At 49.1% G+C, this 23,176-nt stretch overlaps 2 protein-coding genes across 2 annotated transcripts in view; both read left to right on the forward strand.

The window, feature by feature from the left end:
• GPR137B (G protein-coupled receptor 137B) overlaps window positions 1-23,176 on the forward strand; it is a 499,787-nt gene that overhangs the window by 200,509 nt on the left and 276,102 nt on the right. The window lies entirely within an intron of this gene.
• MTR (5-methyltetrahydrofolate-homocysteine methyltransferase) overlaps window positions 1-23,176 on the forward strand; it is a 51,168-nt gene that overhangs the window by 24,533 nt on the left and 3,459 nt on the right. The window contains exons 14-31 of the mRNA XM_081114418.1: window positions 984-1,169; window positions 5,319-5,498; window positions 6,388-6,504; window positions 6,799-6,939; window positions 7,347-7,436; window positions 8,476-8,628; window positions 9,248-9,355; window positions 9,813-9,913; window positions 12,407-12,474; window positions 13,040-13,160; window positions 15,839-15,920; window positions 16,784-16,882; window positions 17,393-17,468; window positions 18,441-18,596; window positions 19,146-19,342; window positions 21,625-21,825; window positions 22,548-22,740; window positions 22,877-22,989. Of these exons, the coding sequence (XP_080970544.1) occupies window positions 984-1,169; window positions 5,319-5,498; window positions 6,388-6,504; window positions 6,799-6,939; window positions 7,347-7,436; window positions 8,476-8,628; window positions 9,248-9,355; window positions 9,813-9,913; window positions 12,407-12,474; window positions 13,040-13,160; window positions 15,839-15,920; window positions 16,784-16,882; window positions 17,393-17,468; window positions 18,441-18,596; window positions 19,146-19,342; window positions 21,625-21,825; window positions 22,548-22,740; window positions 22,877-22,989 (2,382 nt within the window). The remainder of the gene's footprint in view (window positions 1-983; window positions 1,170-5,318; window positions 5,499-6,387; window positions 6,505-6,798; window positions 6,940-7,346; window positions 7,437-8,475; window positions 8,629-9,247; window positions 9,356-9,812; window positions 9,914-12,406; window positions 12,475-13,039; window positions 13,161-15,838; window positions 15,921-16,783; window positions 16,883-17,392; window positions 17,469-18,440; window positions 18,597-19,145; window positions 19,343-21,624; window positions 21,826-22,547; window positions 22,741-22,876; window positions 22,990-23,176) is intronic.

The raw sequence follows: 23,176 nt of genomic DNA on the forward strand, positions 1-23,176 counted from the left end.
TGTCTCTGAAGAATATACTTACCCTTCCTACAGAATCATTCATTCCATTCCTGTTGATAACAATAACAATAGGGGATTTGTAGTCTCCGATCCGGTGTGATACCTGTGCTTTGAGGGGTCCAGAAAAAAGGAAATTCCTTTGACATTCCAAAAGACAGAAGGCTCTATTAGGGTGAAAATTGACCTTGGTCAGGGAAGATTCTATCCTAGGACATGACTGCTACCACAAACTGCTTTTAGTGAAAAAGTTCTAATTTCAGATCATCCTTTGTGGTTACTTTTGGTCTCTGAGTTTGTAAGGCTGCCATGCAGGCCTCCCCTGGGCTTGTCAGGTTTAGTGTGTGGTCCCTTTGTGTCCACAGTCTGACTTGTGAATTGTGAAGATAAAAGTGCCTTGTTAACTGTGAAGGACCCCATGTAACTTAAGGCATTATGTATGACTTCGTGTTCTGATGGCTACAGTAATTTTTTTCTTAATCTTTTCTGGGTTTGCCCTTCTGTTATCAGTGGGGTGCACTCTGAGTGCCCACCTGTTACAGATCAAAGTGGAGTTTTTGGGGTGCCGCTGGGAAAGAATTTCCTGAGGCCCCTTGGGGAATGGGATTTTGTGGAAAGCTTTATTGGGATGGTGTAAAATTAAGGGGGTTCCCCTCCGAGATCCCACCTCCCTCCATCTCGCTGTGGAAGAAGTCCAATCTTGTCCACAGCAGGGCCAGAATTAGGCGACTGCCCATGGTTCCTGCTCCATGTTGAAGTCCGTATCTGGCTAGCTCCAGTCCCCTGCATGTGGGGTCTGCATGTAAGACTGGAACTGCTTAGAGTATTTTGGGCTCTAAGAACAGCAGGTGCATTACAGTCCTGTCTCTCGTCACACTGTCCTCTGTTTATTGTTTCCCCAAGGAAGGAAGGGGGACTGTCTGGGAGTCCTGGAAGGGAATTTGTGGCGACTTGTCTTTCTGTGATTTCCTGCCCTGCCACCTCAGGTGCCCCTGTGCATTGACTCTTCCAACTTCGCTGTGATCGAGGCCGGACTGAAGTGCTGCCAGGGCAAATGCATCGTCAACAGCATCAGCCTGAAGGCCGGGGAGGCCGACTTCCTGGAGAAGGCCGGGCTGGTCAAGAAGTTCGGCGCCGCCGTGGTCGTCATGGCCTTTGACGAAGAAGGACAGGTGAGTGATTCCTTTTATCCCAGCTCCATTGTGTCACCCGGGCTAGACAGAGCAGTGCTGAGAGCTGAGTCCAAAACCGCCGTGTGTGTGTGTGTGTGTGTGTGTGTGTGTGTGTGTGCGCGTGCGCCATAATACCATGTATCCACACATGTACACGTACGTGTACAACGCACTTGAACATGAACATTTGATATATTATAAAGTCTTTACATCAGTTGAGAAAGGAATTATTCGGTAAGTGCAATTGGAAAAACTGGCTATGGGTTTGGAAGAAAAATAAAGCTAGAGCCCCATTTCCCCCCATATACTAAAATAAAGTCTATACCAATTAAAGATCTAAATGTAAAAAACAAAAGTTCTAAAGAATGTATGGGAAAATATTCATCTAAACTCAGGAAGGCAGAAAGAAAATTGAGTAGAGCTGTCTGTAAAAATGTGAACTTTGTATGGCGAAAGTCATGGCACTGTTTGCAACGGGAGTAATGGCAGTGGGTTAATGTCCCTAATATGTAAAGAGTTTCTATAAGTCATAAAATAACCCCCCCCCAATCAACATAATAGAATAATGAATAGCTTTGTCGGGGTCACTCAGTTAGCGAGAGTGTCGTCCTGATACACCAAAGTTGTGGGTTTGATCTCCCGTTTCCTGGTTCCTCCTTGGATCTCCTCTGTCCATGGTGCTCTGAAATCTTCTGGTGATGAGCCATCCTTTATGTTGAGCACTCAGCCAGCTCTCTGTAGGAATCCCCTTGAATTGTGTTATCTTCTCTGTGGCATGCATATTATGCAGATATTAGATGTTTTGCCTATTTTTTTTTAATTTATCCTCCTATTTTCCAATTCTGGCATTTGCTCTGCTCATCTGTTCCTAGATGTATTTTTAAGGTAGAGCCAGTGGTATTTGCCGTGGGTTGTGGGCTGTGAAAGGAGGAGGAGTCAGGGGTCTTTGCCCAGGGCAGTTGCCAGGAGTAAGGCTGAGAAGCAGGCGTGGGTAGGAAGGACGGGCCATGTTTATGGGGCATGTGGGCTGCACAGCTAGCTGTGCAGGTGATTCTGAGTTTCATGGGCAAAGCCTGGCTAGAAGACAGGGTTTCCTTACTGGGGAATTACCTGTAAGCAGATGGTATTTAGACGGAGGTGATGAGCTCAGTGGCTGTAGTGAAGAGGCCCCAGGGGGCGGGGGGGCGGGCGTGGGGGACTCAGGAGGAAGTCTGGGAGCCACTGCGCTCCAAGACCAGAGAGAGGAGGAGGCCCCGTTGTGGGGGTTGGGAGGAGCAGCCTGTTTGGTGGGAGGGGGACCAGAAGGGAGGCTTCACTTGGCTTCTAAGTGAAGAACAAGCTTCCAGAAGGGTTCGATGAGCTATTTTAAAGAGTCGTGGGCAGATCTAGTAGATGAGACCAAGAATTTACCACTGAGTTTAGAAAGGGGGGAGTGAAGGATCTTGCTGTTCTGTTTCCAAGGAGATAAAAGCCTAATTGGAGGGGGTTCAAGAAAGGATAGGAGAACTGGAGCCAGTAGATGTGAATGGCTTTTCCGAGGAATTTTGCTGTAAAGGGGAAGAGGAAATTGGGTGACACCAGAGAGGGACATGAGGTTAAGAGGGTGTGTGTGTGTGTGTGTATGTGAAGACAGACGTGTGACAAGATGGTTTTGTAAGCTGATGGGACTGATCTGATAGAGAAAGGGGGCATTTGCTAGGTCCCTGCCCTTGTGAGTCGAGGGTTGCCATCAGTCTTCTCATGGAGAGGAGACAGGTTGCTCGCAGTCTGGAGGGAAGGCAGGGAGGCGGCAGGCAGGGTGTGAGAGCACAGATGGTAGGCAGGCAGGGAGCCAGTCTCTGGCTGGTGTTTCCTCGGTGCCGTAGGAAGTGAGGTCGCGCTGAAGGAGAGTGGAATGCCGTGTGCTCCCTAAGAGGAGCTGCCTGCTTATCCTGAGTGTGAAGCAGAAACTCTCCCACAGGGAAAGGTGCTTGTGCTTTTAAAAACACGCACACCCTCTGGCTCCATTTTCTGACTTTTTAGCTCCTTTGGTATGGGAACTGGGCTTCAGTAATTCTAACGCCTTGGAATTAGCAGTTGATCTCACTTAGTCCTCAGAACCACCAGCTGGGGTAGCTGTTGTCCCGTTTACTGTGGTTCAAGGTCAAGTGTCTCGGAGGAGACTGAGGCAGGTTTCCATGTCCTGGGTTATCCCGTGCTTTGTCAGCACGGCCGGTGCTGCATCGGGTCTGAAAACAAGCTTTCCCATTTAGGTCGAACGTGACCACAAATAAGAAGGTAGGGAAGCATGTTCACTTGCCCGTTATGCCTCTGATTTTAGCATAATTAAACATTTATGCTAATTATAGAATTGTGTTTTTGAAAGTTATAAAGACCAAAGCAAAAAATTCATTTACCTGCAAAGTTCAGAAGCCAACAACAGGAGTATTTTGGGATAAAGGCCTGCCTCAGTTGATGGCGGTCTCCTGGCGATTCGCTTGCTTGGATGATGCCTACGTGGTAGGGAGAAAGCAGCCTTTGAATTGAGAGCCGCTGTTGAACTAAAGGAAGCAGAGCGAATCACCTGCCTCTGTTTCTGCATCTGCTGTGGTCTCTGGCTTATATTTGTGATGCATGTTACAGACCAAACTGCAAGGTCAAGGCCAGATACAACAGAGGGGCTGGATTAAAGCAAAATGGAAGAATCTCCATGTTTTTTGTTGATGTCATTTTGAGCAATTGTTCATTTTAACTCTAACAAAATATAGAAGAACACCTTTATTGTTGAAATTTCTGTGGGAAGAATAACTTTATCACTACTCAGTCTCTTGATTTTCAATTTTCCTTTACTAATTGAAGTGATTATTTTCATATGACAGTGTTTTTTTTTAAATCCTCAGACATTCTTATTGACTTTAGAGAGAGGGGAAGGGAGAGGGTAGAAAGAGAGAGAGAGAGAGAGAGAGAGAGAGAGAGAGAGAGAGAAAGAAAGAAAGAAACATCGATCTGTTGTCTCTCATCCACACCCTGCCCGTGGATGGAACCTGCAACCTAGGCATGTGCCCTGACCAGGAATCAAACCTGCAGACTTTCAGTGCGCCGGACCACACTCCGACCAGCTAGGCCGCACCAGCCAGGCCTCATATGACAGTTTGTGATAAGGTTCCTAGAAAGAAAATTATCACATAATAGCACAATAGACTATATTATGTTTTATTTGTATATGTGTAAATTACATAAAAGAATAACCATTATCGTTCTATAATGCACCCATTATATTCAAAACATTTTCCTATGTTAAAATGATTTGAAAACCATTTTCCAGTTTATGGAGAAATAAAGCTCCATTGGGATATTGATTAAAATGTAATTAATCTTAACCTATAAAATAATGAAGAATTGGTGTCTTGCCACTATTCAGATTTGTAATTCAGGAAATGTATGCCTTTCCAGTTACTAATCAATAAGGTTTATAGTTTTCCTTAAATAGGAAAGCTCAAGATCCTAGGTATTTTGGATTATTTTATTGTTGTGACTGGCTTATGTTTCCGTTCAAATGTATTTTCCTTTAGCGGTGGTTTTTTAGATTTTCATTTCATCACCAGCCTTTTCATTGAATTTAGATAAATTGGTCCTGTTTTCCAGTGGAACATGCTGGGATTTCCTAGGGTGCGCACCATAGTATTATAAGCAGTCCCAGGAAACGGGAGACAATAGTTCTAGTGTTCCCGTTGTTTTTACTTTGCTGAGGGCAGGTGACCTGAGCCTAGGAGTTGAGCCTCACATTTCCTCCTCTGACCCTTTCTGAACCTAGTGAAAGTCTGCCATTTTGTAGTGGCTGCAGGGAGGTCACCACTCCTGGCTAAGATGACATGACTGAGTGTGCCTATTCTTGGGCTTTCCTTATCAGATGGGTTCTATTTTAAATTCTCTGTGTGTAAGAAACAGACTTATCCAGATTCCCCTCAGAAGTGGCAGTTTATGGCAGGGACATGCGGAACGTGAGCTGCTCTTGGTCCCCAGCCCCCTGGCCTGGGTGCTGGTTGTCTCACAGGAGTCACAGCAGAGAGGAGTCTTTAAACCAGTTCCTCCTCGGAGATAATTTGAGGAATGATTAGAGGCTGCTTGGCGTTTTCTGTTTAAATTACAATCTCTTGCTCCTTTTTCCAGGCGACAGAAACAGACACCAAAATCCAAGTGTGCACCCGGGCCTACCATCTCCTTGTGGGAAAACTGGGCTTTAATCCAAATGACATCATATTTGACCCTAACATCCTCACCATTGGGACTGGGATGGAAGAACACAGCTTGTATGCTGTGAATTTTATCCATGCAACCAAAGCCATTAAAGTGAGTCTGGGTGATTTCTCTCTGCACAGGACATTGCTCACATCTACCAGGCGGCTCCAGTGAGTCGTTTGAACGTCATGAATATGTATTTATTGGCTGGGAGGTCGACATTCTTGCTCTTAGGTAGTAAATTGGTTTTCTGAAATTTAGGGCCCTTTATTATTTTTCTTTTATGTTATTTTGAACTGAAGTGTAACACATACTGCAGAATATATAAAAATAGGGTCTAATAATTAATTCTAAGGCATACAGTCGCTCTCATTCAGGTCGTGAGTAGAACAAGCAAGCCTTTCCAGTGTTTCCTGATTCAGTATTTGTGGTGACTAGTAGAACAGAATCACCACAAATAATGAGAATCCACTGTATAAAGAGTTGTAGTTTAGTTATTCCTGTTTCTGAGCTTAATAGAAATAGAATCTAAGATTCTTACGCCTTTTTCCTCACCCAACTTCCTTTTAAAGGTTCATCTGTGTGTAGTTGTAGCTGTACTTGTATTAATGTATAATATTCCGTGGTGTAACTGCTCCACAGTTAACTGTTTTGCTGCTGACAGACATTTGGTTTGTTCTGTTTTTGGGACATTGCGCTCGATGCTGTGTGAGCATCCCTGTGTGTGTCTTGGACACACGTGCATGCGTGTCTCTGCAGTGTATGTGGGAGGTGGAGGGTTGGTCGGAGCAGACAGTGGAAGCTGTCTCCCTAAATGCTTGAGCTGGTCTATGCTTCACCAGCAGTTCCACACAGATGCCCGGCCTTGTTATAAGGTGTAATGGCAACCTTGAGCTCGATGTGCTTTTTTTACTCTCCACTCTTTTATGTAAAGATTAAGGGATGTCATTGATGCTTTCAGCAAAATGGGGGAATCTTTTCACTTTTTTATTTTTTCCAGCAAACGTTACCTGGAGCCAAAATCAGTGGCGGTCTTTCCAACCTGTCCTTCTCCTTCCGAGGAATGGACGCCATCCGAGAAGCCATGCACGGGGTTTTCCTTTACCACGCCATCAAGGTAGGGAGCGCGCCTGCTTCCTCTGCAGCCAGCTTCACCGAGGCCAGGGGTTTGCAAACCCGCAGGCCATCTGAGCCTGCTGCCCGTTTCTGAGAGTCCAGTCTTGGTGGAGTAAAGCCGTCGGCGCTCCCTTATGCGTGGTCTGTGTGTTTCTGTGCTACAGCAGCAGGGCTGAGCCCTGGCGACCGAGACATGGCCTAAAACATTTTCTGTCTGGCCCTTTACAGAAAAAGCGTGCTGACCCCGGTGGAGGGTGTCCCTGGAAATGCTCACTGTTCTCTGTGTTGCCCCCAGTTTGGTATGGACATGGCGATCGTGAATGCAGGGAACCTCCCCGTGTATGACGACATCCACAAGGATCTCCTCCAGCTCTGCGAGGACCTCATCTGGAACAAGGACCCCGAGGCCACGGAGAAGCTCCTGCGTTACGCCCAGGTAGGAAGAGCGCGTCTGACGGCGGCTTTTCTGTCTGAATTGATGCGTCAGGCCTGGTTATGAGACCCTCCTTGTAATAGGAGCAAGGATCTAGTCACGGCTTTGGATCGTGGAAGATTTGTATAGGGCGCTCCAGAGAAGGCGCTGTGGTGAGGCGAGGGGAGAGAAATAGGCCACATGTACGCTGTTCAGTATTCTGATGTTTGTTTCCATTTATTTTAAAATGTGAAATTAATTTTTCTCATACCAAAGTAACGCAATTTTAGAAAATTTATAAAACAAGCTATCTCTACATGCTTGTTTGGTAACCTATTTAGCATAAAAGAAGAATAAGACATAGTTTTTTGCTGCCAAATAGTTCAGTAAGGACCTGTTGTATCCACCTCTCTGTTCTCATTTCCATTAAGACTCAAGGCAAAGGAGGGAAGAAGATCGTGCAGACCGATGAGTGGAGGAGTGGCCCCGTGGAAGAGCGCCTGGAGTATGCCCTTGTGAAGGTGAGCTGTGGGGCGTTGCACAGGGGGAGCTCCAGGGCTGAGGCCCCTCATCCTGCCTGAGATGTAAGGGTGGGGCTACAGCCAAGGAGACTCCCCAGATCCCTTCCCAACCCCCGCCCCCTCAGGCCCACTTGGCAGTGTCCGGAGACATTTTTGGGTAGCACAACTGGGGTGGGAGGTATTACTGGATCCAGTAGCCAGGGATACTGCTGAACATCCTACAGTGCGCAGGCCCGCAAGACAAAGAATTATTCAGCCCCAAATACTAGCACTGCCACACTTGAGAAACGCTATCCTAGACCAAGTTGCTGTCATTCCCTCAGAAAGCAAGTCCTGGCTCTTCTGCTGGTAATTGTAATATCAGGCAAGATTCTCAATCTCTCGGCTTCAGCTTCCTCATTTGTGAGTCTGGAGAATTTCAGAGTTCTATTTTTGGGGGACTCTAGCATTTAACTTTGAACTTCAGATTCACAGGTTTCAGGTTGTGCAACTAGCAAGCCACAGCCAAGGATCTCTGAGCTGGCAGAGCTGGCGGATGGGGCTCGATCACTAGAGGCTGGACAAGTCAGCAGAGGCTCCCTGGCTCTGAACTTTGCCTACAGGTCCTGCCCCTTATCTTTCCTACCCAGCCCCTAATGTTGCAGAGAGAAGTGCGGATTTCACAGGAGCTATTCATTAATGTGTAATCTGTTAAACCACAACAATACAAAGTATATTTTATTATTAATTTGAACTTTACTTATTAATGCTCCTTCTCTCACTCATAGCTCGCTTTCCTGAGTACCTAGTGTCAAAAAAGCCCTTAATCACTCTGTGTAGGCGTCTCATGTAATCCTTGGCGTAACCATGTGAGGCAGGTACTACGTGATCCTGTGACTTAGGAAACTGAAGCCTATGAGTCCCCTGGATTGGTGATAGGAGCCAGGATTTGCAAAACCTGTACTCCAGGCGTGTCCATGATTTGAATCATTTGTTGTTGGCTGTTTATATTTAAGCCACTGTTTTGTATGATTTTCCCCCTATTTTTTTTTTCTTGCAGGGCATTGAAAAACATATTATTGAGGATACCGAGGAAGCCAGGTTAAACCAGGACAAATACCCCCGCGCTCTGCATATAATTGAAGGGCCTTTGATGAACGGCATGAAAGTTGTCGGTGATCTTTTTGGAGCCGGAAAAATGTTTCTGCCTCAGGTTGGCAAGAGATGGGGAGACATTGTCACAATGGAAAGAAAACGTCTTTGTCTTTTAATAAATGTGTTTGCATCTATTTTAATTTTGACAAGAGTTCAGGGGCACCGAGATCTGGTCATTTGTTTCACTAAATGTATTTAGTGGGAATGTCAACAAAAACTCATCGTTAGGGTGGTGTGGAGGTTAGAGGTCATCTGCCAAGAATTAGCTTCTAATCTTCATGTGTGACCTTCTATACCACTTCTTACCCCCAACAACCTCTACCTCCCCCCACATTAAAATAAAACCCAAGATGAATGTGAAGTTAATAATAGTACCAATTTATTTGACAAACCAAAATTCACCTTTTAAGCAGCATGTTTTGTAAAAGTTATTACCATTTTAAATAGTGATGTACATTAAATACGTTTGGAGCAAAACCGGAACTCTCAGCCGCTACTAACCACGGCAGTAAACAACTAGTTCTTCAGCTGCCTGGGTTTGGGGCCTACAGAAAGCTCCAGGGTGGCTGAGCTGCGGTCACAGCATGCACCCTCACTTCATGTAACATTTCACAAGTGGCCAAGAGCAACCATCGAGGTGGTTCCATAAAGATGCCTGGCTCTGCGTGTTCCCCCAGGTTATAAAGTCAGCTCGGGTCATGAAGAAGGCTGTTGGCCACCTCATTCCCTTTATGGAAAAAGAAAGAAAAGAAGCTCAAGTGCTTTCTGGCACCGTCGAAGAAGAGGCAAGTCGTTTGTCCCGGCCTGTGGTCCCCGCGAGGAACCCCTCAAAGATTTACTGGTGTGGAGTAGGGACTACGGGGCTTGGCTGTGCTTGTCACGAGGTGAAGTAAGGAAATGATCTCTGCCCTGGACAGGCCGCTGAGTTGATGGGAGCATTCCACGCACCAAAAGGTCGCCGGTTTCATTTCTGGTCAAGGGCACGTACCTGGGTTGCGGGTTTGGTCCCCAGTTGGGGAGCGTACGGAGAGCAGCCAATCATTGTTTCTCTCCCATGTAGATGTTTCTCTCCCATATAGATGCTTCTCTCTCATGTAGGTGTTTCTCTCTCTTCCCCGTCCGCTCTCTGAGCATGCCCTCGGGTGAGGATTTAAAATGCCAGCACAGGTCGGGCGCTAGAGAACTAGGTGGTCTGCTCTGAAATGACCACAGCCACGTTTAGCTACTTGTCTTGCTCTCCAGGATCCTTACCAAGGCACCATCGTGTTGGCCACCGTGAAAGGCGACGTGCATGACATCGGTAAGAATATCGTTGGAGTCGTTCTGGGCTGCAATAATTTTAGGTGAGTCCCCCTGCCTTCAACTGCTTTCTTATTTAAAAATGAAAGCATCAACAGGGTCATGCTTTAGTGGGTGGGAGGGTCTGGCAGTGGATGTTAGAGGCTATTTTTAGTGTCTTTTTGCTGTTTTTTCAAATTTTCGACATTGAACACACCTTTTCAAATGGTATGTTAGTAATGATCTAACCTGGTGTACGTTCAATAAGGACAAAAAGAAAAGTAAGAACTATTCATGAGGGTCACAACAACCAAGAGGCTTCCTGAGAATTGACCTGGGGCCAGGGGCTCTTGTAACCAGAACACTGGGCTCCCACCATGGCCAGAGGCATCAGTGAATGGCCCTGCCTCAGAGCTGAGACCTGCTGGGACTGGCTCAGCGGGGTTTGATAGGCAGGTCTGACTGTACAATTCCCTTTTCTTTGCTTAGATAGCACCACACAGGCTTCTGGGTAATGATGGATCTAGAGCTGGGAATGTATACAAGTAAAATCCCTTTCTGACACCTCGCATTATGGTGACTAACTGTGCAGCACAAAGCCATTTCCTTGTGAGAGCTGATGACCTTTAGTAAGTGCATGTTGTGCTCCAATTTCAACATGTTCTTTATAATCAAAAGCCTAATGTAACGAACTAATGCCTTCTCTGGTCCACATCCAGCCAACAGCCCTTCTGAGTCACAGAGAGAGACTTGCTGCAGCGGCAGCTGTGCCCTGAGGGTTTCCTCTGCTGTCAGGGGACAGTTAACCTGAAAGGCCCCTGTGTCCTCTCAACATGCCTCCCCAGGTCTGAGTTCAGGCTGGTTAAATGCAGCTAAGGAAGGCTGCTCATCAGCGGTGAGCCATGCATTATACTTGCGACACCAGAATGGTTCTGTTGACTTGACTCCATTCAAGGCGTTTACTGTTTATCAGGCTAAATGGCCAGGCACACATTCAGCTGTGGTCATGGGACAAGAACTGTTGAAAAGGGGACTTGTAGGTAATCTTCGTATAGCGTTCTTGAGCTGTCCTTATCCTGTGTTTATCACTTTTTGCTTTGAAAAGTGAATAAGTAGCGAGGAATGTTTTTCCTGCAGTGGCGGTATTTTAAGGGCCAGGGCGGGCTGTGGCGTTCCTCCAGGGCCCGGCAGCTGTGAGCGCCGCCTCTTAGACCCGGGCTTCCCTCCAGCACACCCAGCTCCTCGGTCTCCTGCATTGGCGTCCTCTCTGCTAGCAAGTCTAACCGGAGAAACATCTGCTCATGAAACTTTGTTGCTTTTACAAAAACATAGTGGATGTGCACACTTTTCTATCAGGTCTAACACCCCTTTGGGTCTCATGCCTTATACAGTGGACTCCTGGCATTGGTGAGTTTGACTTTTTAGTGTCAGCTAGTGGACACGTGCCCCGGAGATGTGCCTCATGTAGTCAGATGTACTTCTGAGCATCAGTGGCCCAGGCTGGGTGCTTGGGTGAGTCGCCCAGCTAGTGAGTGAGTCTAGCTAACCATCTGGTACCAAGTCCTAATGCACCTTTCTTGTTCCTAGTTCTTTGTCCCTGATGCAGTGAATCTCATGAAATGATAAAATTTTTTCCTTTGTGGGGGAAAAAAATGTAAAGAGTACTAGAGGCGATAGCGCTGTCTAGACAGAAAACACATTTCTCATGGGGATGATGCAATAGAGCCTGCGATGTCGTTAACCTAATAGTAAAAAAGCCTTTCCAAATGGGAAGCATCAAGCATTTATTGAGATAAAAAGGAATAGCTACTTGGGAATCATTAATTCAGCAAATAACTGTTCTGCTTGGAGACAAACACAAAGGGCCTTTATGAGAAAGGGAAGGGGAACGATTACATCCATAGAAGGAAGGCATTTCTGTTGGCTCAGGTAACAGTGACCACGATTCTAAACAATGTTTGTAACTTTTAGCTCAGTAAGCATTGGTGCAGTAGTCACAATGTCTTCTTTTCTGTTACACTTGCCAACAGTTCTTTGGGAAACAGCATTGCTTTTACAAAAACATAGTGGATGTGCACACTTTTCTATCAGGGATTATTTTGCCGGTTTAACTTTCCCAAGATTTGAGGCCTAAGCCATGCGAGGCAGCTCCTGTGCTGGCGACCCAGCTCCACTGTAAAGGGGCTCCGCTTAAACCTTTGCTTACAGTGCAGTGCATTTGAGAATTGGAATAGATCTAAGGCTGTAGCCACCCAGAACCTATGACTACTAACCTTTGTTACCACTTCACATGGAGCTTTTATGGAATTGATTTTTCTGTCTTTTGTTGATTTTTCTTTTCTTTCATCCTTCTCATTATTATTTTATTTTTATGGCTTTGATCCTGCTCTGCCTACCTTAATTATATTTCTCATTTAGACAGCAGTTGAACTGGTGGTTGTCGGTGTTCAGTGACTCCAGCTTACATCACAGCAGTATTTGATGGCTAACAGTGTTTGTTTCAGCCTTGTCTCTAACACATTCTCTTCGCTTTCTCACGTCCCATTTCTGCACATCAGAGTCATTGACTTGGGAGTCATGACGCCCTGTGATAAGATCCTGAAAGCGGCTCTTGACCACAAAGCAGGTACAGTGCCACCAAATGGGGCATTTCCTTTCGTGTCTGTCTCTCAGGGACTAGTTTGACCTGCACAGGGGGCTCTGGGAGGGGCATTCAGACAGTGATGTGCCGGCTCCTCTGTGGGGGCTGCTCTCAGTGCCACGTATGACGGGTTGAGAAGGTGAACAGGGAATGGAAACCGTATGTAGCCCTGAAGATGGGAATGAGACAGCCTCTTAGAAGAGAACAGTGTGTTAGACTTTGCTCTCTGTGCAGTGTTTATGTCCTTCACACACTGTGACGTGTTCGAGTCTGGGACTTCATAACTAACAGTGTATTCTAGTGCCCGGCTCACCAAAACTGTGGCAAGGACATTATTGCAGCTTTAAGCTACAAACTATATTTATTACCAAAAGCAAACAATAAAGGGAAGCCCCTAGTTAGAAAAGATGTCTTAGAATTAGAAATTGGGAATTCATATTATGTCTTATGGTCTTTATTACCAAAGTTTTTTAGATGAGTCTTCATACTTTTCCTCCTTTTCTGTCATCCTCCTCCTAATCTGTACTTTCTTCCTCTTTTTAAATAACAGATATAATTGGCCTGTCAGGACTCATCACTCCTTCTCTGGATGAAATGATATTTGTTGCCAAGGAGATGGAGAGATTAGCTATAAAGATCCCCTTGTTGATTGGAGGGGCCACCACTTCTCGGTAAGTCCTGCTCTGGAGCTCGGTGCTTCATTCACTTCCCATCCTCAGGCCGGAATCTGAGGACAGTGGTAAGACCTGGGTTGCTTTTCCCTGTGCTTGTTAGTACCCGGTCTCCTCGTGTGTAAGCACGTGCACTTGGCCGGCCTTCACTCGGACAAGAGCACGCATCTGAGAAGCCTTTGTGATCCCCGCCCTTCGCCTTTCTTTGGATTCCGTTCCTTAACCCTCTCACCTGCCAGTCAGTTCCTGAGATTTGTAATGAGCACTCACTCCTCGAAATCAAACTAAGTGGAGAAGCGGAGTTTCGGCACACAGACATGCCTTGAACTTCAGCCACTCCCTGTCTTGAAGCCGGAGTCTGAGTAACTCCAGGTTCCTTGGATGACGCTCCAGCCTGTGACAGTGGAGACAGGAAGCAAGAATGAACCGAAGGCTCACTTTGCGAAGTTATTTTTGAAAGGGGAAAGCTTTGGGTTAAACAGCTTCAAGAGGAGAAAGTTCAGATTTGGTCACATCATTATTCAGTTTGTTAGATTTTACCTGGGGTCATAATCACATTTGGTGAGAAATGTGTTAATTATGTGTATTAGACTTTTCATTATGCCCCTTACATTCACTTTGTCAGGGAATAATGCCCAGTGGAGCATTGAACTTGGCAATCCCATAAAGAATTCAGTTTGTTTTTCTGATACAAAAATACACTAGAGTCCAGCCAGCCTGGCTCAGTGGTCGAGCGTCGACCTATGAACCAGGAGGTCACGGTTTGATTCCCAGTCAGGACACATGCCCGGGTTGCAGGCTCAATCCCCAGTAGGGGGCATGCAGGAAGCAGGCCATCAATGATTCTCTGTCATCATTGATGTTTCTGTCTCTCACTCTTTCCCTTTCTCACTGAGATCAGCAAAAACATATTTAAAAATGCACCAGAGGTCTGGTCAGAGGAGCTCCGAGTCCTTTTGCATGGTTCCTTAAACAACTGTATGTTAAACCATTTGCATTAGTCGGGGTCTCCAGAGGAACACACACAGACACACAGGGAGAGCGATGGGCTTTAGGAATTGACTCATGCGATTTGGGAGCTGCCGGGTGTGAAATCTTCAGGGAAGGTGGGCGGCCGAGACCAGGCAGAGCTGCTGTGGCAGGCTCGGTCCACAGGCATCTGGGGGTGGATGTCCTTCCTCGGGCTCCTCACTGTCTTCTCTTAGAGCCGCTCACTGACCGGATGCGGCCCACCCACGTGTGGAAGGCATCTTGAGTGTTTCGTCATTTATCCAGTCATTGCTTTACGTGCTTGAGGACTCGGTGGTGTGGCTATTGCTGCTCACATTAGAAACAGGTTTGTTTTTCCACCAAGGACTTAAGCTCCAGGACCAGTGGCAGGGATGTGACTGGCCGCTGTGACTGGGGTTTCAGCGAGCCTGGTCTCGGGTCACTAATGATCGTGCTATGAGTATTTATTAGCTTAATAAAGAGAATGGTAGCAGAATTTACAGATTATTGTCAGGATGAAATACGTTTTCTTTTATTTTTTAGTTTTATTGATTTCAGTGAAGAAGGGAGAGGGAGAGAGACATAGAAACATCAATGATGAGAGAGAATCATTGATCGGCTGCCTCCTGCACGCCTCCTATTAGGGATCAAGCCCACAACTTGGGCACGTGCCTTTGACCGGAATCGAACCCGGGACCTTTCAGTCCGAAGGCCTACACTCTATCCACTGAACCAAACCAGCTAGGGCAGGATGAAATACCTTTTAAAACCGCAGGTGTGAAATAGAATGAACACATAAGTGAGCAGATGTAGTGAAATGCATTGTGAGCTGTGTAAATATGCTGGTTTCAAAATAAGGACCACTTTTTATGGTCGGACACCACACTCAAGTTCAAGATGAGGAAACCGCACGGCTGCTGGTGCAAACTGGAACATTTCCAAGTCACCCATTCTTTTCTGTCTCTCACCAGATGAGCCACCAGATGAAAGGTGTTTTAGGAAGCATTCAGAAGCAGCGCGGCCAGCCTCTCCCTTCCCTGTGTTATGTACTAATTGAACCAGCAGACACGTGGCCTGGGCTGTTGCTTAAACATTCAGCAGTCAGAGTGTGTTTGCACTGCAGTTAATAGGGCAGCTGTAAGGATTAAAGGGTGTTTCCTCCTCAGCACTAACATTTCCAAGTTTGGCAGAAGGCATTTGACGCTGAGCCAAGGTCATGAAATATTTTTGTTGCTTTTGCATCGCTGTTATTTGTGTTGCGTTGACTTAGGGCCTGAGATTCCTTCCTGTCAGTCCACGGAGAGGGTGGTCCAGGCCCTGGCGGTGTCTCCCAGGGACAGGGCGCAGCCGCAGAGAGTGGTCCTGCCTGGTGTCTGGTTCTCAGGGCCGTGGCTGTACCCCAGCTTCTTTGGAGGGAGACACTCAGCTTCGTTCAGACAGGCTGCTACTGAGTGCGAGGTCCCAGGCTCGTCCTGGACCTGCTGGCAGTGGGCTGAGGACAGACTTCTTTATAGCCTGGAACAGACCCCGCTCTTTTCCCGTCTTAGGGTGGGGAGAGAGTCATTCTGTTTTACAAGGGAAATTTGACGTTTCCCGGGAAAGCACTGCGGAAACGCAGTGGTTCTGAACAAGAGTGGGCTAGGGTGTCGGCACTGATGGTGTGTTTTTCTCCTGACCTCTCTCTTCAGAACCCACACGGCGGTGAAGATCGCACCCAGGTACAGCGCGCCCGTGGTGCACGTCCTGGACGCGTCCAAGAGCGTGGTGGTGGTGAGTGTCGTGAGGAGGACAGAGAGCGCTGAGCGTCAGGGCTGTCACCCGACAGCTATTTATGTTTGTCCAACTCCACTCAAAATGTGAAAGAGCTTATGGCTTCTGAGGTGTCACTGCCATTGTGTGCGTTGCTGGAAAGGTGCGGTGAGCGTGCCCTGGGCTTTCAAAGTCCCCATCCTGAACTTCCAGCAGGAGTGCTGGCTGAGCGACAGGAATGGTGGCACCAGGACACCCTTGACCTGGACACTGCCCCAGGGAGAGAGAACTCGGCCATTTAGAATTATTTGCAGACATAGTGTACACTCTCTAAACTCCATGCGAGAGTGAAAGGAATGTGGAATTTTTTTAAATGACCCGTTTCCAGTTCAGAAAACATTTAATCGTGCCCTGGCCGGTGTGGCTCAGCTGGTTGGGTGGCATCTGGGCACTGGCAGGTTGCTGGTTCGATTCCGAATCAGGGCACATGTGCGGGTTGCGAGCTCAGTTCCTGGTGGGGGGTGTGCAGGAGCCAGCTGACAGATGTTTCCCTCTCCTATCGACGTTTCACTTTCTCTCTCCTTCTCCCTTCCTCTAAAAATCAATAAAAATATATGTTTTAAAAACATTTAACCTGGAACAAGCCAGCTGATCCTACCCAAAGAAAGAAAAACGATTGTGCCAGATCGGAACCTTCAGGCCTACTGAGTTAACCCTTGCTTGCACAGCTTGGCAGGAATTAGCACAGTTGGTGAAGGGAGAGGAAATGGTGTCAACCTGGGAAGGCTTCCTGAAGGAGGTGTCGCCAGAACCAGCCAGTGTTGCCTGTTTTTACCGCTTGTGTTGCCCCGTGCCTTTTACTGACCTGGATCTTGCGTTTTCAGTGTTCTCAGCTCTTAGATGAGAATCTGAAAGATGAGTACTTTGAGGAGATCACAGAAGAGTATGAGGAGATTAGACAGGACCACTATGAGTCTCTCAAGGTGAGTGACAAAACCAGGGCACAGCTTATTTGGGTGATAAAACGACCCCGCAGTTTTCAATGTGACTTTACTGTCTTGAGGAGGGTAAAGGTTTAGGAACATTTTAGAGAAGTCCTCTTTCCTAGTTGAGATCAGAGTTCTGTGCCTGAGTTTCCAATAATTTGTGGTTCTATTAGAGTTAATTTTCTTCACTCCTCCAAACACGTATAGGGTGGTACGTATTGCAGTAGGTGTTAGGTGCTGTGCTCAGACCCGAGTCGTGGGAATGAGTAAAACGTGAGCTCCGAGCCAGCAGGGGAACGGGAACTGGCACGGTGCTGGGCACACGCCACAGCTCCTCATTCTGAGGAAATAGTGGGAGGAAATGGAGACGGGACGGGAGCGCTGCGGCATCTCCCTGGCTCCCAGCACTGACTACTCCCGTCCCTCCCGACGAGCTCCCTCGGACATACCTGTGTGGTAGCCGCTAAAAACCCAAGAGTCTGACGAAGTAACTTCTTTTTTTCATAGGAGAGAAGATACTTAACCTTGAGTCAAGCCAGAAAGCACAGCTTCCATATTGACTGGCTGGCTGAGCCTCCCCCAGGTCCGTTGGGTGTTGCATAGAGGGGGCTGTGGTGGTAACGGGCTGCAGGGCTGCTTGCGTTGACTTGGCTACAGAGTCAGACAGGCAGCTGGAGATTCCTGATCGTGTCTAAGAGTGGTGATGAGGGACAGTGCCGATTGGGAAGAAAAGTAAACAGTTCCATGTGCAGAAAAGCAGGCACTGTCCTGAGCGTGCCCGCAGCCGCTCCGGGCCCCGCACACAGCTCTGCAGTGGATGTGCTGGTCTCTGCCCACGTCCATCTGAGGACCTGAGTGTGGGGTCATCGTGGGAGGCAGTAGGATTCAGTCTCTGCTAAGCCCGGCTCCTTCCGGTGCTGTGGAAGGAAGCCCTCTCTGAAGTCTTCAGTGATTTCACGGGTGATGCATTTTAGACTCGGGGGGCGTAAGAACAGTATCTTGGCGTGTTCTTATATACCCCTGCCACTTAAGAAGTAGCCTGCTGCCCATTTAGAAAACAAGACAGTACCATGTGGCGGGGGTCCCCTGGGGTTCCCCCTCCCCTGCACGATCCTGAATTTGATGCCTCGGCTCCTTAGACTGTGACTATGTGCGTCTGTAGCCGTAGGTGACAGAGATGTGTTGTTTCACGTCTTTAAACTTTATATTTATTTCTTTCCACAGTGACCTTTAGTTAGTATTGTCCTCATTTGCACATGTGAAGGGTAACCCAAGTCTTTTCTTTTTTCTTGGGCAGAGTGGGGGTGGGAGGGTTGAGGGAAGACCCCAAGGGCGATGTGGTCAGTCAGCTACCTGGGAGAAGGTTTTATTAACGATTCGCTGCAGATGACGCCCTCTCCGTGACAGTGTGGAGCCCCTCTTTGTGGAACAGCTGCGGTGATCGGTGATCGTAGAGAGACAGAGCGAGGGAGCCAGCAGAGCGGGTGTCCCAGGTGCGCTGTGCGGGGCCCCGCCCGGCCCGTGTCTTGCTGACCTCGGCTCTCCTCTCCTGCAGTGGAGCCCTCGTTTCTCGGGACCCGGGTCTTTGAGGACTACGACCTGCAGGCGCTGGTGGGCTACATCGACTGGAAGCCCTTCTTTGATGTGTGGCAGCTCCGGGGCAAGTACCCGAACCGAGGCTTCCCCAAGATATTTGACGACAAGACTGTAGGTGAGTGCGGTGCTTCCTCCTTCCTTCTCTGACACAAGCAAGCGAGACGGATCTCAGCCTGGGAGGCAGGGCAGGCTTCCTGGAGGAGGTGGTGTGTGAACGGATTTTTGAAGATGAAGTGGGAATTACTGAGGCTGGGCCTGGGGACGGGAGGGAGCACTGAAGAAAAGGAACCACTGAAGAGGTTCCACATCCCAGAGGTGCCTGTGGGTCAGTGGCGTTGTATGTGCACGGGGGCATCGGCGACGGGAGGACTTGCCTGCTTTGTGTCGCTCTGTGTGACAGACGGCTTTGGGGAGCCAGCGGTTTGCGCTTCGCCTTCATCAGGTGGGAAAATGTAAGCAGTGTGAGCTGGGGGGAAAGACCAGGAGCTGCATTTAGCAGGAACCACGAACCGTCACTGCTTCACCCTGAGCTGCGCTGATGACAAGCGCTGAGAAAGTATCTGAGGGAAGAGGTGTGAGAAATGACAGGAGAGGGGAGTGGCTTTGAAGGGCAGCACTGCTGGGCATCAGCATCTGTAACTGAGTCCCTGCCATGTTCTCCTAGGTGAAGAGGCCAGACGGCTCTATGATGATGCCCAGCACCTGCTGAGAGCTCTGATTGGGGAGAAGAAGCTGCGGGCCCGGGGCGTGGTGGGGTTCTGGCCCGCGCAGAGCGAGCAGGACGACATTCACCTGTACCCCGCGGGCTCCGAGCCCCGGGCCACGCAGCCCATCGCCACCTTCTATGGACTGAGGCAGCAGGTACGGAGAGCGGTGCGCTGCCACAGGCTGTCTACTCTTTTGTAAGCAAAAAACGTAAATAAGAATGAAGTCTGAGCTTTGGGTAATTGGTAGCCTGACCCTCCCCCCCCCCCCCAGATGACCAGTCACAGCACAGCCTGGGGCCTCTGTGAGGACCTGGAGAGAAGGCGGGGCCTCTCACACCGAGGGCGGGTCTGCTGGTGTCTCAGGCGGTGGAGGAAAGCCCCGCCCCTGCCTGGGTGGTCACACGTCAGCTGTGCACACGCATGTTACTGAAGTGGGCTGGTGGCTTCTCTCTCGGGAGACAGGCGGGACCAGCCTCGGCGGAATGTGTACCAGGGCCAGGCGCTCACAGGGCTCTTGAGGGGCAGCCTTGTTTTGGGGCAGTTTGTGTGTGTTCTGCAGAGGAGGACAGGAAGGTGGAGGACATTGTGCTGAGCCCAGAGCTTGGAGGGGAGCCCAGCCTGTCCTGTTCTGTCACAGCCCAGCTTCTCTCGGCATCATGAGAGCAGGCCCAGCGCCACACGCCTCCCTCACTTGTCCCCACCTTGCACAATGCAGATAGGATAGGCACGTCCGTCCCTTTAGCTGCTATAAAAAAATCGTCTTAATCAAGAATTGGAACCAGAGCTCACCAGAGTTATTAACAAAGGGCTGCAGTAAATTAGTCTTGTAAAGTTTTGCTACCATTTCAGTCATTTAGAAGCGATAGTGTTGCTTTTAATCCTAACCACAGCATAACTCATAGTGACAGGTATTTTTACTCTAACAACATCTGTAGAGGTTCTTAGCTGAGGACATTAAACAGCACATGACAAGGGAAACGGGCGGCCACGTGACTGCAGCACTCGGGCCAGACACCCTGGAGATAGGGTCTGCTCTGGGGAACTGGCCACTCCTTTTCCAGGGTCACTAAGGGCACAGACCTCCTGCAGGTCCCGTGTCCTCTGACCTGCTTTCATACCGAACCCTTTGTGTCCTGTCTGTGACCTCTCAGCGTCCTTGTTACCCACGCAAATGGGTGTTTCGAGCTGCTTCCCCCCAGTACTGGAGCGGTCCGGCCGCAGCAGGTCCTGCTCGGGGGTCTGTTCCGAGTGGCTCTGCTGCCATCCCCGCTGCCGTGCGGGGGCTCTGCGCCCTGTGCCCCTGGGCAGGAAGCTCTGTCCCTGGCGTTGTGAGCACAGAGCAGCTGATGGCAGTTCAGCTGGCGAGCAGCTCCTCCCTGCAGAGCTGCCTTGGCTCTTTTCACTTCCTGGTCTTGCACTGTCCCTCCCACGGTCGGGGAGGCTGTGCTTGTGTCCAGAACCAGCGAGCATATAGCTCCTAAGCTGCTGGGTCGGCCACTCATCTGTTGATTGGCCAGTCCTCGTGCCGTGTGGTGGTTAGGAGCGCACCCCCCAAGCTGCCACTCTCTGACCCTGAGCGAGTGGCTCGGGCTTGTCCACCCGCGAGTTCTTGTCGGGAAGTAGAGCTGATGGCATCACTTCCTTCACAAGGTTGTTGAGCGGATTAGATTAGTTCATTCACATAAAGCGTCAGGAGCAGTGCCTGGCGTAGCCTAAGCATTACTCAGTAAATATTTGTTATTAGCTGTTTATGGTCTCAGCAAAATTACCGCTTGTGAAATATGTTTACAGTCTTATTTGTCAGCTTAATGGCAGGGAAGAGTCAGCCATCAGCTGAAAATGAAAAAATGGGAGAGGCACCTGGCCTGGGGAGAGAGCCACGTTTTGATATGAATCAAGGAAAGAAGCAGACCCTGCTGAGTTTCCTGTCTGGTTTCGGGCCGGTCCAGGGCCTCCTCAGCTGTCTTCTGAACCACCACCCATGGGCCGCCATGCCTGTGCTGCTGGCTGGCAGCTTGGTACCCTATTGTGGATGCAGAAGTCGAGGCTCACATATGTGGGGGACCCCTCTGATCATAACTTCAGGGTTTAATGGTGATTGTGAATAGAAAACGCTTTGGGGGGAAGTTTTTATTTTGAATGAATGTTTAGGTTCCAGTTCCTAGCACAGTGCCTGTGGCCTCAGTAAACGCGCTTAGTGTGTGAATGAGCGGATTAACTGGTTTCTTGACTACGTATGCCATGTCATCGTTTTAAAATCTCATTTCATTTGTTCAACAAACGTGTATGGAATATTATGCACTCTCCTAAGTGCTGCGGGTGTAACAGCGCACAAAACAGACACCCCTGTTCAAACCTGTATTCACCTGTATTGCTGTCCGCTGTGTGTGGTACCACGTCCTTGCTCATGCCGCCCCCCTGCCCCCCGGATTTCAGGCGGAGAAGGATTCTGCCAGCACAGACCCGTACCTCTGCCTTGCGGACTTCATCGCGCCGCTGCACTCGGGCCTCCGGGACTACCTGGGCCTGTTTGCTGTCGCCTGCTTCGGGGTGGAGGAGCTGAGCCGCGCCTACGAGGAGCAGGGTGACGACTATAGCAGCATCATGGTCAAGGCGCTGGGGGACCGGCTGGCGGAGGTAGGGCAGCCGTGCCCTGAGCACAGAGGCAGGGTGGGGGCCTGAGACAGCGCCAGGGAGTGGGCATCCCTGGACCAGGCAGACGGGCCTTAACAGCCGCAGCTTTACACCGTGTGTCCCTAACTGTTCCCCCATGTCACCTTCCGGGCAGAGGGACCCTTCAATGGTGCTGCAGTTCAAGTCACCCTGAGAACCTCGACTTTATTGTCCTAGTTCTCATGTCTCCGTTTTCTGTTGTGACGTGAGGTTTTCCTGAGGAGCCTGAGAAATTAAAACCAGTCTCGTTTCAGAGCTCCAGTTCTAATCCTGGGACCCCCTCTAGGGTCCTCCGTCTGCATGCAGTGAGTGAGCTGAGCTCTGGGTTGGTCCCTCCCCCATCCTGAGGCCAGTAGTGGGGAAATGAGCAGCTGGAATGGTCCCAGCTTTTCTTCCTGGCCACAGGGAGCTGTAGAAGAGCCTTCAGGAAAATGTTGACATTAAAGGGCTTAGAATCCTTGGATGGTTAAATATGGAACTTCAGTGCCCAACCTGAGGCCAAAACTGAGCCAGCTGAGCAACTAATGACACTACAGAGGGGTCAGGAATCCAGCTTGTGCCCTCTTGCCAGGTCTCCCTGCCTGGTTCAGACAAGGGCGCCGCCCGCCTGGCGTTGGTGGAGGGGTGCAGGCGCACGGATGCCCGAGCTCTGGCCTCTGCCTGACCCCCCTTGTTCTGGGTGCCAGGCCTTTGCGGAGGAGCTCCATGAGAGGGTGCGCAGAGAGCTGTGGGCCTACTGTGGCAGCGAGCAGCTGGACGTCGCCGACCTGCGAAGGCTGCGCTATGGGGGCATCCGCCCGGCGCCCGGCTACCCCAGCCAGCCCGACCACACCGAGAAGCTCACCATGTGGAAGCTGGCCGACATTGAGCAGTGCACAGGTATGTGCCAGGAAGTGGTGTCTGCTTCTATTATTCAGTGGATCAGTGGATACACTTCTGTCAACATGCCGCCCAGCTGCCAGGCCTGTGCTGGGCACCGAGTGTGTGAGCATGTCTCCTGTGTTGCTCTCTGCAGGCATTCAGTTAACAGAGTCGTTAGCGATGGCTCCTGCTTCAGCCGTATCCGGCCTCTACTTCTCCAATTTGAAGTCCAAATACTTTGCTGTGGGGAAGATTTCTAAGGACCAGGTAAGCAAGGTGTTTCATGATATGTGGCTTCCCGGGGTGGACCCCTGTCTTATTTTAAGTGGAACTATAGAATCTATTGTATTTCACATATAAATGAGAATAAAATGTGAAGGAAAGGATAAAGACATTTACCTTAGTTAAGGTCTTGATTCTGGTCCTCTCATCTACATGCAGACCACACTCATGC

This window comes from Myotis nattereri, assembly GCF_964212035.1.
Source record: "Myotis nattereri genome assembly, chromosome: 20".
Lineage (NCBI taxonomy): Eukaryota > Metazoa > Chordata > Mammalia > Chiroptera > Vespertilionidae > Myotis > Myotis nattereri.